The 12572-nt window shown below is 45.8% G+C and overlaps 1 protein-coding gene across 1 annotated transcript; it reads right to left on the reverse strand.

Moving 5' to 3' along the window:
• Positions 1 to 7286, reverse strand: ACKR5 (atypical chemokine receptor 5). The gene is made up of 2 exons (XM_080994891.1): positions 7040 to 7286; positions 1 to 1457 (listed from the first exon to the last, which is right to left on the reverse strand). The coding sequence occupies exon 2, from the start codon at positions 1437 to 1439 to the stop codon at positions 357 to 359; it is 1083 nt and encodes a 360-aa protein (XP_080851017.1). The 5' UTR covers positions 1440 to 1457; positions 7040 to 7286; the 3' UTR covers positions 1 to 356.
• Positions 7287 to 12572: the final 5286 nt, after the last annotated feature.

Here is a 12572-nt window from a genome sequence, read left to right on the forward strand (position 1 = left end):
TCATGTTTTTATAATGTAATTTTCACTCAAAACTTCACAAATAAGAGGAAATTGACAGAAATCTATATCTTCCAAATAATCATAAAATTACAGGGTAGCAGAAATCAGAACATTTATTTCCATAGTTATTTTTCTGAGGTGGGGGATTGGATGAGGGTTACTAGAAAACACAGGGCACAGCAGCATATAATCACCACATTTCACCCTATATGGCCCTGCTTTCCCAAGATTTCAAGAAGCACTGAGGTGTATGCGGAGAGGTTCTTACTGAAGACTGCCCTTTGCTAGCGAGAGAATGTCTGAATACACAGGATCGTGTTGTGGAACCACAGCAATAAACCAAATCAAGCGCACTTTTAATTTGGCAAGGTGTTCTCTTTTGCTATGACAATGGAATGTTGGGTGTTAGAAGAGGAACCTTCGCCCCCCTTTCGATCCATTTGGTCTTTGGGGATGTACCTGACCACAGCAGAGATGAGCTTCCCTTTGAAGTTCTTGCTCAGGAAGTTGTACAGGATGGGGTTGACCACGCAATGGAGAAGGGTGAAGCAGTCTATGATATCGTAGAAGAAGTAGAGGAAGTCCAAAAAGTGGCAGTGGAGGAAGATGCTGGTACCTTCGAGCGTCAGCAAAAGCAAAACCAGGTGGAACGGCAGCCAGCTCACTAGGAAGACGGCAATGTAGGCGTAGATGACACGGCAGTGCTTCCTGCTCTCAGGCTTGTTGCTGCGCTTGATGTGCCTCGCTGTCAGTATGTTGAAGACTGCCATGATGGAGAAGGGAATGAGGAACCCAATGAAGGCAGTGAGCAGGGTGAGAGTAATGGCCCAGATGTCGTAGGTCTCCAGGGGGGCCATGAAGAAACATACTGGCTCAGTGCTGTCAATTAACTCCATGTGGGACACCTCTGGCAAAGGGACGATGGCAGCCAAGGCCCATATGCAGCAGCAAGCAATGCGTCGCACCAGGTGCTGGTGTCGGTGCCAGAAGTGGGAGGAAGTTGTCAAGGACACATAGCGGTCAACGCTCAGGCAGGTGAGAAAGAAGATGCTGCTGAACATGTTGGCAAAGTAAAAGTAGTGGGTGAAGTGGCAGAGGAAGCTCCCCCAGAGCCAGGTATAGTCAAGCATGGCTTGCAGCATCCAGACCGGTAAGGAGAGGATCACTCCCAAGTCTGCAATGGCCATGTTGAAGATGTAGAGGTTGACCAGGTTCTTGTGGCTTCGGGTCTGCCAATTTACCCAGATCACCAGAAGGTTCTCCACCAGCCCCACCACAAAGATGATGAGGTAGAGGACAAAGAGGAACACCCGCTTCACGCTCTCATCCAGCCCCAATCTGCAGTAGCTGAAGGTGTAGTTGAGCAGGTGGGCAAGCTCTGTCAAGTTGTGGTACTCTCCGTATTCATTAAAAGGCAAGAGGTGGTCGGGCTCTCCCATTTTGGGTCAAAAAGTTAACTGTAAGAAGAAATGGTGGAGAGACTTCAGTACTAGTAGATCTGGGCTGATTATTCCACTGAACCAAATTAAGGAGGAGTAATCGATACCGGAAAGTGTGATATGCATTGCTCATTAGCACAGTTGTAACCCTTTGCTATGAATCCACATCAATTATAAGTGGTTTTTTGTGTGTATGTGTATAGGCTCTCAATTATTAAAAGAACGGGTTGCTGTTTTTTTTCTATCCATGTGAGTCACTAGGACTCCTAACTGATTTGGGATTTTAAAGGTTTACTTATTTAGATAAGAAGAATGTCTAGTCCAATATTCCTTTTCCTATCATGTAAAGGGACGTGGGTGGTGCTGTGGGTTAAACCACAGAGCCTAGGACTTGCTGATCAGAAGGTCGGCGGTTTGAATCCCCGCGATGGGGTGAGCTCCCGTTGCTTGGTCCCTGCTCCTGCCAACCTAGCAGTTTGAAAGCACATCAAAGTGCAAATAGATAAATAGGTACCGCTCTGGCAGGAAGGTAAATGGTGTTTCCGTGTGCTGCTCTGGTTCGCCAGAAGCGGCTTATTCATACTGGCCACATGACCCGGAAGCTGTACACCAGCTCCCTCGGCCAATAAAGCGAGATGAGCGCCGCAACCCCAGAGTCGGTCACGACTGGACCTAATGGTCAGGGGTCCCTTTACCTTTACCTATCATGGGAAACCATATACCCATGGGAATCCTGCAAGATTGGCATGAATGCAATAGTCCTAATCACACTCATGTACCCCATTCACTGCCTTTGATACCTGAAATGGGAGGCCTTCAGTGAGATGGGTAGATAATGACAGCCTTATCCTCCATGAATTTATCTTAACCACCTTAAAAAACTATCCAAGTTGATGGCCATTATCACAACTGGTGCTGGCCAATTCCATAGTTTTAACGTGTGTGTGTGTGTGTGTGTGTGTGTGTGTGATATTTTAATGTAGTTCTATGTATTTTAATCAAAGGCAACTGTATTTTCATAATTGGTTTTATTCTTGTTATTTGGCCGTTGTTTTTTAGTTGCTTGTGAGTCTTCTCGAAATGAAAGGTGGTATATAAATTCTTTTAATAACTACGATGACTACAACTGTGTACTGTGTGGAGAACTCTTTTTCCCTGTCCTGAATCTACAACCCTTCAGCTTCATTAGTTCTAATATGTGAGAGGGAGAAAAACGTCTCTTGATTCACTTTCTCTGCACTATGCATAATTTTATATGCCCCTCGCCTGTCTTTCTTTAGCTGCCTTTCCCCTGTAAGTTAAAGATGCCCAAACATTGTAAGCTTTGCTCACATGGGACTTGCTCGAGCCCTTTCATTATTTTGGTTGACCCCTTTCTGCAAATTACCGTATTTTTTGCTCTATAAGACTCACTTTTTCCCTCCTAAAAAGTAAGGGGAAATGTGTGTGCGTCTTATGGAGCGAATGCAGGCTGCGCAGCTATCCCAGAAGCCAGAACAGCAAGAGGGATCGCTGCTTTCGCTGCACAGCGATCCCTCTTGCTGTCCTGGCTTCTGAGATTCAGAATATTTTTTTTCTTGTTTTCCTCCTCCAAAAACTAGGTGCGTCTTAGGGTTTGGTGCGTCTTATAGAGCGAAAAATACGGTGTATTATACTACAACAGCAGCTTCCATTTAGGCAAGTGTGGTCGGTCAAAGGGCACCGGGCGGACGGCCCTCTGCCCTTCCATCCCACAGTTATCCTTTCCCCAGTGGACCTGCGACTCAGTGGCAACTGAGAACGCTGTGTTGTGACAGATGAGTGTGTGCCTGAGGAGCATCACTGTCACAAAGAAACACGGGGCTTCGGAGAGAAGTGCTGGCTGAGAGAGGCAGAGGAAAATGTGAGGCAATGGCAAGGAAGCAAGAAGAGGCAGAGGATTGGCAGGCCAATCGGGAAGGTTCAGCAGGAGAACCTATGCCCTGCGTAAGGTACCAGGCTCACTTTCGGGCATCTCTAAGGAAAGGATCTGGGGAGAGAGCTTACAGCACTTAGCACATTTATATATAAGCAGTGAATTAGCTGTTAATTCATCTCTCTCTCTCTCTCTCTCCATCTCTCCTGACTACTTACCGCACATTGCTACAGTTAAGCTACAAACCACTCTAGAATTACGATTCATTTGATTTAATGCTCAAAGCTAAATCAAAAGGCTTACAGAGATTATAATGCTGCCTCTTCAACGGGGTATGTAGATAACTCACTAAAGAGCAGCTGTTAGTGAATGGGTTTAGGTACTTACTCCCAAAGGCCTTGGCTAAGGTGAACTATAGTTCCCAATATAGCCCCCCTATTGCCCTTGCAACCTGGCACCTCCTGCCCTAACTGTTCCCCTATGAAAAATTTCACCGCACACCACTGGCCACTGGGTTGTGTGCACCTGGGTTCTACTCAAAGTAGACCCATTGGAATTAATGGAGGTAAGTTAGTCGTGCCCATTAAGGTCAATGGGTCCACTTGGAGTAGGCCTAACATTCACTACAGCTCATATTTCCCAACCATGGAATTCTGCAAAGTGCAGCTTAGTGAAAAAGCTCAGGGATCTCTACCAAAAGATTCTCAGAATCATGATTCTCAGAATCAATTAATTAGGATTCTCAGAATCAAGATTTCACGGAACAATAGCTGGGATAGCTCAGTCGGTAGATCTGAGTTCAGGTCGTGGGTTCAAGCCCCACATTGGGCAAACGTTTCCTGCACTGCAGGGGGTTGGACTAGATGACGATGCTCGTGGTCTGTCCCTTCCAACTCTACAATTCTATGATTCTAGGAACTCCTGAAATTAATAAGGAAAGCCACAACAGTTCAGCCATATGCACACAAAGGAACAGTGCTGTAAATATGCCCTCAGTATAGCTTTTTTAAAATCTCCCCTTGTCTCTTTAAATGCAGATACACCTGAATACTGGAAAAAATGGTATTAGGAAACTGTGGATAATATAATCAATAATATCACAGAATTCCAGAGTTGGAAGGAACCCTCAGGATCATCTAGTCCAATACCCTACAGTGCAGGAATATGCAGCTGTCCTATACAGGGATTGAACTTGAAATCTTGGCATTATCAGCACAAAGCTCTAGTCTAACCAATATAATCCATAATCAGACAGTTGTCATCCTACCCATCTCTTAAGAGACTTAAAGGTAAAGGGACCCCTGACCATTAGGTCCAGTCGTGGCCGACTCTGGGGTTGTGGCGCTCATCTTGCTTTATTGGCCGAGGGAGCCGGCGTACAGCTTCCGGGTCATGTGGCCAGCATGACTAAGCCGCTTCTGGCGAACCGGAGCAGCGCACGGAAATGCCATTTACCTTCCCGCAGGAGCGGTACCTATTTACCTGCTTGTACTTTGACATGCTTTCGGACTGCTAGGTGGGCAGAAGCTGGGACCAAACAACGGGAGCTCACCCCATCATGGGGATTCGAACTGCCGACCTTCTGATCGGCAAGTCCTAGGCACTTAGGAATACCTCATTGAGCTTGTATGTTAAAATGCCTCAGGTTTAAATAAGGGTGGCTGCTAGAGCACATTCATGCACTGTTATCTATGCATCTGTTTCCTCACTAACGACATTTATATTTCACATTTCTGCACATGCACTTGGTGCACCTTCCAATATACAACTATGGCTTACTCCAGTTGGCTGTTGATTCTCCAAGGTTTAAAGGCAGTCCTGCAATCTGAAATCCTTTATCTAGAGATGTCAGGGATTGAACCAAGGACCGGAGTGCTGAGCTACAGCTCACACGGGCAGCTCAGGAAACGGTCAACATTATTTTTAACGCCCATTCTGAAAATATCTTCAGCAATCTTTCCCAGCCCTGCTTCACACAAAAGCCTTTAATCGAAGATGGTGCCAGAAAATACAAGCCTGGGACCATATACGTGCAACCTGCATGCTGTGCTGCTGAGCTGTGACCCTCAAGCTTTCCCACACTGATACTGATTTTGGAAGAGGCTGGTTCTCAGACACTGACAAGAGAGCACTGATTGGTTTGTTCCTAGCAACAGAAAAACCTTTTATTAAAGCGGTCCAGATGACAGCTTTTTATAAGATCAGATGTGTGGTCGGTGAAGGGTTGGCTTTTGAGTGCCAGACGACTCTTCCTTCATTCAGGAATAGGAACAATTCCACACCATAAACTTAAAGCAAATCCAACACACACTTAAAGCACTTGACTTCCATCGAGAAGACGGATATGATGGCCCTCTTCAAATACCTCAAGGGCTGTCACATGGAAGAGGGAACAAGCTTGTTTTCTCCTGCTCTGGAGGGTAGGGCATGAGCCAATGGCTTCAAGTTGTAAGGAAGGAGATTCCAACTAAACATCGGGAAGAACTTTCTGACAGCAAGAGCAGTTCGACAGTGGAAGGGTCTCCCTTGAGAGGTGGTGGACTCTCCTTCGTGGAGGCTCATAAGCAGAGGTTGAATGGCCATCTGCCATGGATGCTTTAGCCGAGATTCCAGATGGCTCCTTGAGTCCCTTCCAACTCTACAATTCTGTAATTCCATGATCAAAGAATCCTGAGAACTATAGTTTCCCCTCACAGGCAGTGCCGGATTTAAACAAGCTATAGCTTAGGGCCCCACTCTCTTGTCCCCCCCCCCAAAAAAAAATTAAAGTAAAAAACAACTGGATGTACATTTCCAAAATATAAGATAAAAAACAAATAAAACCTGCATACAGCAACAGTGTTTTGTGTTGTGTAGGCTCCTATTTGTTATGTGCAAATGGCTTTAGATACCTATTAGGTCCATAAATTACCATACAAAATACATTCAACACAAAAAACAGTAATAATTTGTTGTTGACAAAGGACAGCTGGACATATAAAGGGCCCCATTACCTTCAGGAGCTTAGGGCATCATCAAACCTAAATCTGGCCCTGTCACATAGCTATAATTCCCAGCATCCCTAACAAATTGCAGTTCCCAGGATTCCTTGGGGGAAGTCATGAACTTTACTTGTGCAATGGATGCGCTTTAAATGTATGGTGTGGAGCTGCCATAATTCTGAAGTAGGTTCTGGCTTGGTGAAAGGAGAATTCGGTGCATCTCAAAGGCTCACTTTTATCAAATGTATCATGCTGCAGACGGACAAATGTTATCAAGAGAGTTTGAAAGAGGCTTTCCTTACCTTTTCAGGCACACATTATTTTGACTCAGTCACTTCTGGTCAAACAGATTTTTGTGGGTTGTTTAAAATGATGCAAATTCCTGCCACACCTGCTTAACATTGGGACACGCAGCGATGCCTCTCAAAATTCCTTCTTTCACTCTTCCCAAAAGGGCAACAATCACTGCCTGCCTCCAACCTTAGAAAAAGATTCATAACTTGGCAGCCACTGCAAACAAATAAATAAAATAACTCGCACTTTCTCCAGGCAGGGCATTTGGAGGAAGGAAGGGAAAGTTGCTGCTTCTTTAAGCAGACGGAAATCTAGCGTCTGTAACAGAGGTGTCTCTGGGAGGGTCTCTATACAAGCTTAGATGCTGGTGAAAAGTTTTGTTTCTGGAGGAGAGATGGAAAACTTGAAGTTTATTTTTATGCCTTGCTTACCTTATTGGAAGCCAAAGACGATCCTTTGCTGCGCTGAGATGATGGACCTCTGGTCTGAAGTCTCTCAACTTGGTAGCTCAGCTGGGTCTCTCGGTGCAGTCTTTCCAGGAATGTGTGTTTGCGGCTGGCTGCCTTGCTGCTGCTTTTCCTCCCTCTGCACAGGAAATGAGCATCATCGCCTGCTATCCTGAGAGCACAGGCTTTGGTGTAAAACGAGCTGTCAAACACGGTCCCATCCCTTGGACTTCCCTTTTCTTGAATGCATGCAGATTTGGCTCAGATTGCCTGGCAGGCACCAAGGACAGATATCAGGCGATTCAGAGAGGCCCATGACAACTTTCGAAGAACATCCGAGGATGCAGATTTTTCCTGAGGTTGATTTCCTTTCTCTGAACTGCTGTTTCAAAGCTTGCCTCCCTGGTCAAAACCACAGCCTGCAAAGACAGGGTGAGCCGGAGCATCCATAACAATGCAACCAGAGTGCATTGGGTGTTCCTATAGAGTCAACAAGAATGTCCCCTGGGATTCCAGTTGCGAGTCGTTTTCCTTCTCTTTGGCCTCTGTTTCCCTGTCTGCAAAATGGGAGGCCAATAATGATTCCTTGTATGCTTTATGCCATGGGTGGGGAAGCTTTGGCCCTCCAGATGTTGCTGAACAACATCTCCCACCAACGCCAGCCAGTATGGCCAATTGTCAGGGCTGATGGGAATTGTAGTCCAACAACATCTGGAGGATCAAGCTGTCACAGACTGGCTGGATGGAAAGGAGTGGTGGGAGGCACCAGCTGGGGAACCCCCAAGGGAACCTTCAAGGGAAGAAGGCTCAGAGCCAGAGGACTGGTGGTGGGACGATGATGAGTGGTGAGAGGGAGAAGAGGCAGCAGACTGGGAGGAGGAGGAGGTGTCAGAAGCTGAAGAGGTAACAGGATTTAGTGAGCAGGAAGAGTCAGTGGCAGAGAGCAGTCCAGACCTATCTGCCTGTCTCCAGGCACTGCGGTCGTCTGCAGGGCCGGATTTAGGTTTGATGAGGCCCTAAGCTTCTGAAGGTAATGGGGCCCTTTATATGTCCAGCTGTCCTTTGTCAACAACAAATTGTCAACAACAAAGCACTCTTTAATATTAGGTAACAGGTACAACAGCTTGAGCTACATTCAACTGTGCTGCACCGCAGTCGGCAGCTGCATGTTACATGTTGTTGTGCAACTAGTCCATGCAGAATGTAGGCACCCTATATATAGAAATGAGCAAACCAGTGATATTCTAGGGAGCAGGCTAGCAGGCGGGGCCCATTACTTACCGTATTTTTTGCTCTATAAGACACACTTTTCCCCTTCTAAAAAGTAAGGGGAAATGTGGAGCGAATGCAGGTGGGAGGTTCTGCTCAGCACTCCCTTTAAAGAGCTGTGTGGAGCGTGTGTTGCCCTTCTCCCTCCTTGGGGAAAAGACCCCAAGAGCCGCACACACACTCCACACGCTCTTTAAAGGGAGTGTGGCTCTTGGGGGAGCCTTAGCTGCATGCAGCCTCTCCTGGGCAGGGGGATGAAGGCTCCCCTTGCCCAGGAGAGGCTGCACGCGGCTATCCCATAAGCCAGGACAGCAAGCGGGATCGCTGCGCAGCGATCCCGCTTGCTGTCCCGGCTTCTGGGATTCATATTTTTTTTTTCTTGTTTTCCTCTTCCAAAAACTAGGTGCGTCTTATGGTTTGGTGCGTCTTATAGAGCAAAAAATACGGTACATCATTGGAGCCTATACAACACAAAACACTGTTGCTGTATGTAGGTTTTATTTTATTTCTTTTTTATCTTATATTTTGGAAATGTACATCCAGTTTTTTCCCCTTTAACTTTTTTGGGGGTCCCCCAAGAGTGTGGGGGCCTAAGCTATAGATTGTTTAGCTTATTCGTAAAACTGGCGCTGGCGTCTGCAACGGATCCTCACTTTGGGGGGGGGTTGACGTTGCCAGCCTTCATGTCACATTTGCAGGTATCTTTGTAACAGGAGTTGGTCAGGAGCGCTACCTGAAGCCAGCTCCTCACAGAAACAGCTGATTTTGCAACTGGCCTGTGGACCACACGATACCTGACATGAAGCTCCTAAGTTTAAAATACTACTTGATCTTGTAGAGGAGTCATCGTGGCCCAAGGGTAGGGTACATACTTGGTATATTTAAGGTCCCAGATTCAAATCTTTCATTCCAGATTGTAGATCTGGGAAAGACCTTGGGTGGGGGAGGGGAGAGGAACATCTGTATTTTGATTTATAATTGGAACTGCATTTCACCAGAAAAGGTTAGCTTTTCAAAAGTGTGATGAGGTAAGAAAGACTTGTTGATTGGAAGAGCAGCAACATGCAGAGATGCAATGGTCCATCTCATTTGAGCTCGATTAATTCAGACGACTCTCTGCTCCGGGTTGTTCCAGTCACACCTGATCTGGAGGTGTGGCAGAATTAACTGTCCCACAGTGGAAGCTGATTGGAAGGAACTAAGGCTCATCAGCCTCCACAGTGGGCAGGAACCATTGATTATGTACTTCACAGTTGTCTCTTGGCTTGCAGTGTCTGGTAATCACTCACGTTGGTCTCCTGGAGAAAAGGTGTAGTGGAATAAGAGGGAAACCTTGCTGGTTCAGGCCAAGGATCCATCTAGTCCAGCATTCTGGCCAACCAGATGTCTCTGCAAAACCCACAAGCAGTATATAAAGCAGGCATGTCCAAAGTCCACTTTGGGGGCCTAATCCGGCCCTTGTGGCAGTTTATTTCCTGAGGTAAAATCCTAAAAAAAAAACCCTCAACAAGGTCAGTCCTAAAAAAAGCTCAACAATTTCAACCCTTTTTTTAAAAAAAGACACATACAATAACAACCATACTAACAATAATAACACAATTTGACAATTCAGATTTGAATACACTGATATACCTACGACTACACCTTTTTAAACAATATTTTCCCACCTCTCTCTCTTCCCCCTACTTCTCACAACTATCCGCCTTATCGCTTAAATATTCATTCCAGATTTCTTCATATTTTTCCATTCTTATTTTGCATCAACACACAATTTGTTCATATGTAGCTAATCTGTCCATATTATCAATCCATGTTCTCAATGGAATCTTTTTGCGGCTCTTCCAATTCATCAAAACAAGTTTTTTTGCTTCTTGGTACATCCATTATTTTTGACCCCCTGAAATCTCCCACGTTTCCGGAATATAATTTAGAATTAAATTCAGTTCCCCTAAATAACATTTTCTTTTTATTACCTTTGCTTCAATCCTAAAAAAAGTTTGGCCCTTTGGTTGGCCCTCATGGCCCTTCACGTCATCAAATCTAGCACTCTTTGAAAAAAGTTTGGAGACCACTGGAAAATGGCCTTTTTCTGGCGATTGCTCTCCAGCAACTGGTATTCAGGAGTCTCAGAACACTGGAGGGTCCATACAGCCATATAATCCATATAGTCTGTATATCAGGGATGGGGAACCTGAGAACCAGGGGACAACGCCAGCTCCCCCAGGCCTTTCCATTTGGACCTTGAAACTCTCCCCAGGCTACAGACCTCTGCAAATTTTCCTCACTCCCTTGCAAGTGCAATGTTATAGGGGTAAACTGAGGAAACCTGGGAGAACTGGGGGCATGACGTTGTGTTGTATGTCCTAGAAAGCAAACTTTAAGTTATTAGGTGGGGACAGACTCCGAGCTAAGCCCAGGGCCGCTAGGATTGTGACACAACTAATCAGCAAAAGTTGATGGCTCTGCACTTTCTGGCAGGGAAGGGGGGGGTGAGGAGGGGACTTTGGCTTGGCTCCAGCAAGGGGCCAAAAGACCTTTATGTTTGAAACAATTGCTGGAAATCTCCATTTCAGGCGAGGTCAACAATCAGATCGGAAGGAAGGCTTGGCTGGAACAGGGAAGTGCACTTGCCCAGATAAGTCAGGCCTTTTAAACAATAAACCAAGCCTGGAAAACAGGTATCCTGGGTTTGCAACAGAGCAACTGCCCCAGGAGCTGGGATCGGCTTATTTAACCTATACCTTTGACTGTGTCCCCTCTCCCCAACCTCTCACAGTAATTGTCCACAATTGGGACTGGTTTGGAGAACATTTAACTGCTATGTTGGGCCTCATATGGTTCCCGCAGGCAAAGGGATCACTTTATTTCTCATGACTTGGTTCCATGCAGCTGAGGTTAGATCTACACAGGGAGGGGGGCAGGATTCTGCAAGGGCAAAGTGGACTGCATCATTTTAGACTGCTTTGTAGCTCCTCGCTTGAGGCTTCCCTGGATCCAGAGATCAGTTTCCTCTCTGTTTGGAGTAGAGATAAAATGAGAAGCCTTTTCCGTTGCAAAAAAGCTGCTTGAGATGGGTCCTTTCTCCCAGGCCCTGACAGATAGCAGGTTATATAAACTGCCTTCAGGAAGAGAGAAAAGAAAGAGCGATAAGAGAGGCTGAGGAAGGCGACTCCGTTTCCAAGCCTTATCATTCAGCCCACTCCCATCCCAAATGAACCTTGTCAGCACTTTGGTTCCATGTGAAATCTTGCAAAGGAATAAGGTCTCTGGCATCCTCTTCGAAGTGCATTTTTACACGTGCTACCTGGTGGGGCAGCCCCCTCCTCAAGTGACCACTGAGGGGGCAGATGGTGGTGGCAAAGGCAAACTGGCCAAACACCTAGACTGGCATGAGTATTGCACTGCCAATGGGGCAGTCAGCTGGGGACATCCATGGACACAGATGCTCTTCTGAAAAAAACACATTATACTTTTACGCAACAAAATAGTGCCTATTCCTGATGTTTAGCATCAGGGCAGCAGAAGCAAAAATCCATATTATTCCTGTATTCATGATGGTGCTGCGATTTAAGCGGATTTCGAATGAGCAACTGCACATGCTCGGAGTTTTCCTTTTCCTGGCAAGCTGTTTTGTATGTTTCGTAACATGATTAGTACTCCAGCGTATCAGGAATGCTGAAGCAGTTGTAAAGCATGGAATGGCAATATGTATATTATTCTTATTTATTAATTAACTTTGTTAGTCACTTTATCTTGCCCAGGACAACCCAAAGTGACCGACAACCAAACAAACAACCAGACAAAAAACTCCACATGGATACATTAAAACCAAAAAGGGTGGGTGGGGAGAAATACATTAAAAACATTCCACCCACTTCTGAAAGACCACAGATAATTAAAAGCCAAAGGCCTGGTTACAGAAGAAAGTTTTCGCCTGGCGCCTAAAGATATCTAATGAAGATACCAGGTGAGCCTTTCTGGGGAGGACATTCTACATATGGGGAGCCACCACAGAAAGGGCCTGTTCTCGGGTTGCCACCCTCTGGACCTCTCATGGAGGAGAGCCTCAGATAATAACTGTAGGCTCCAGGTCAGTTCACCATCAGATAAGATGTGCCCTAGCTTTTCCATTCAGTCAGCCATTATATTATTGGTCTGACCAAGAAAAATGTATTTTTTCAGATAATTAGCATCTGGTACGGAAAGAATGCTCTAACTACCGCACAATTGCACTCATTTCACACGCTAG

The sequence above is a fragment of the Podarcis pityusensis genome (assembly GCF_964106645.2).
Source record: "Podarcis pityusensis genome assembly, chromosome: 2".
Lineage (NCBI taxonomy): Eukaryota > Metazoa > Chordata > Lepidosauria > Squamata > Lacertidae > Podarcis > Podarcis pityusensis.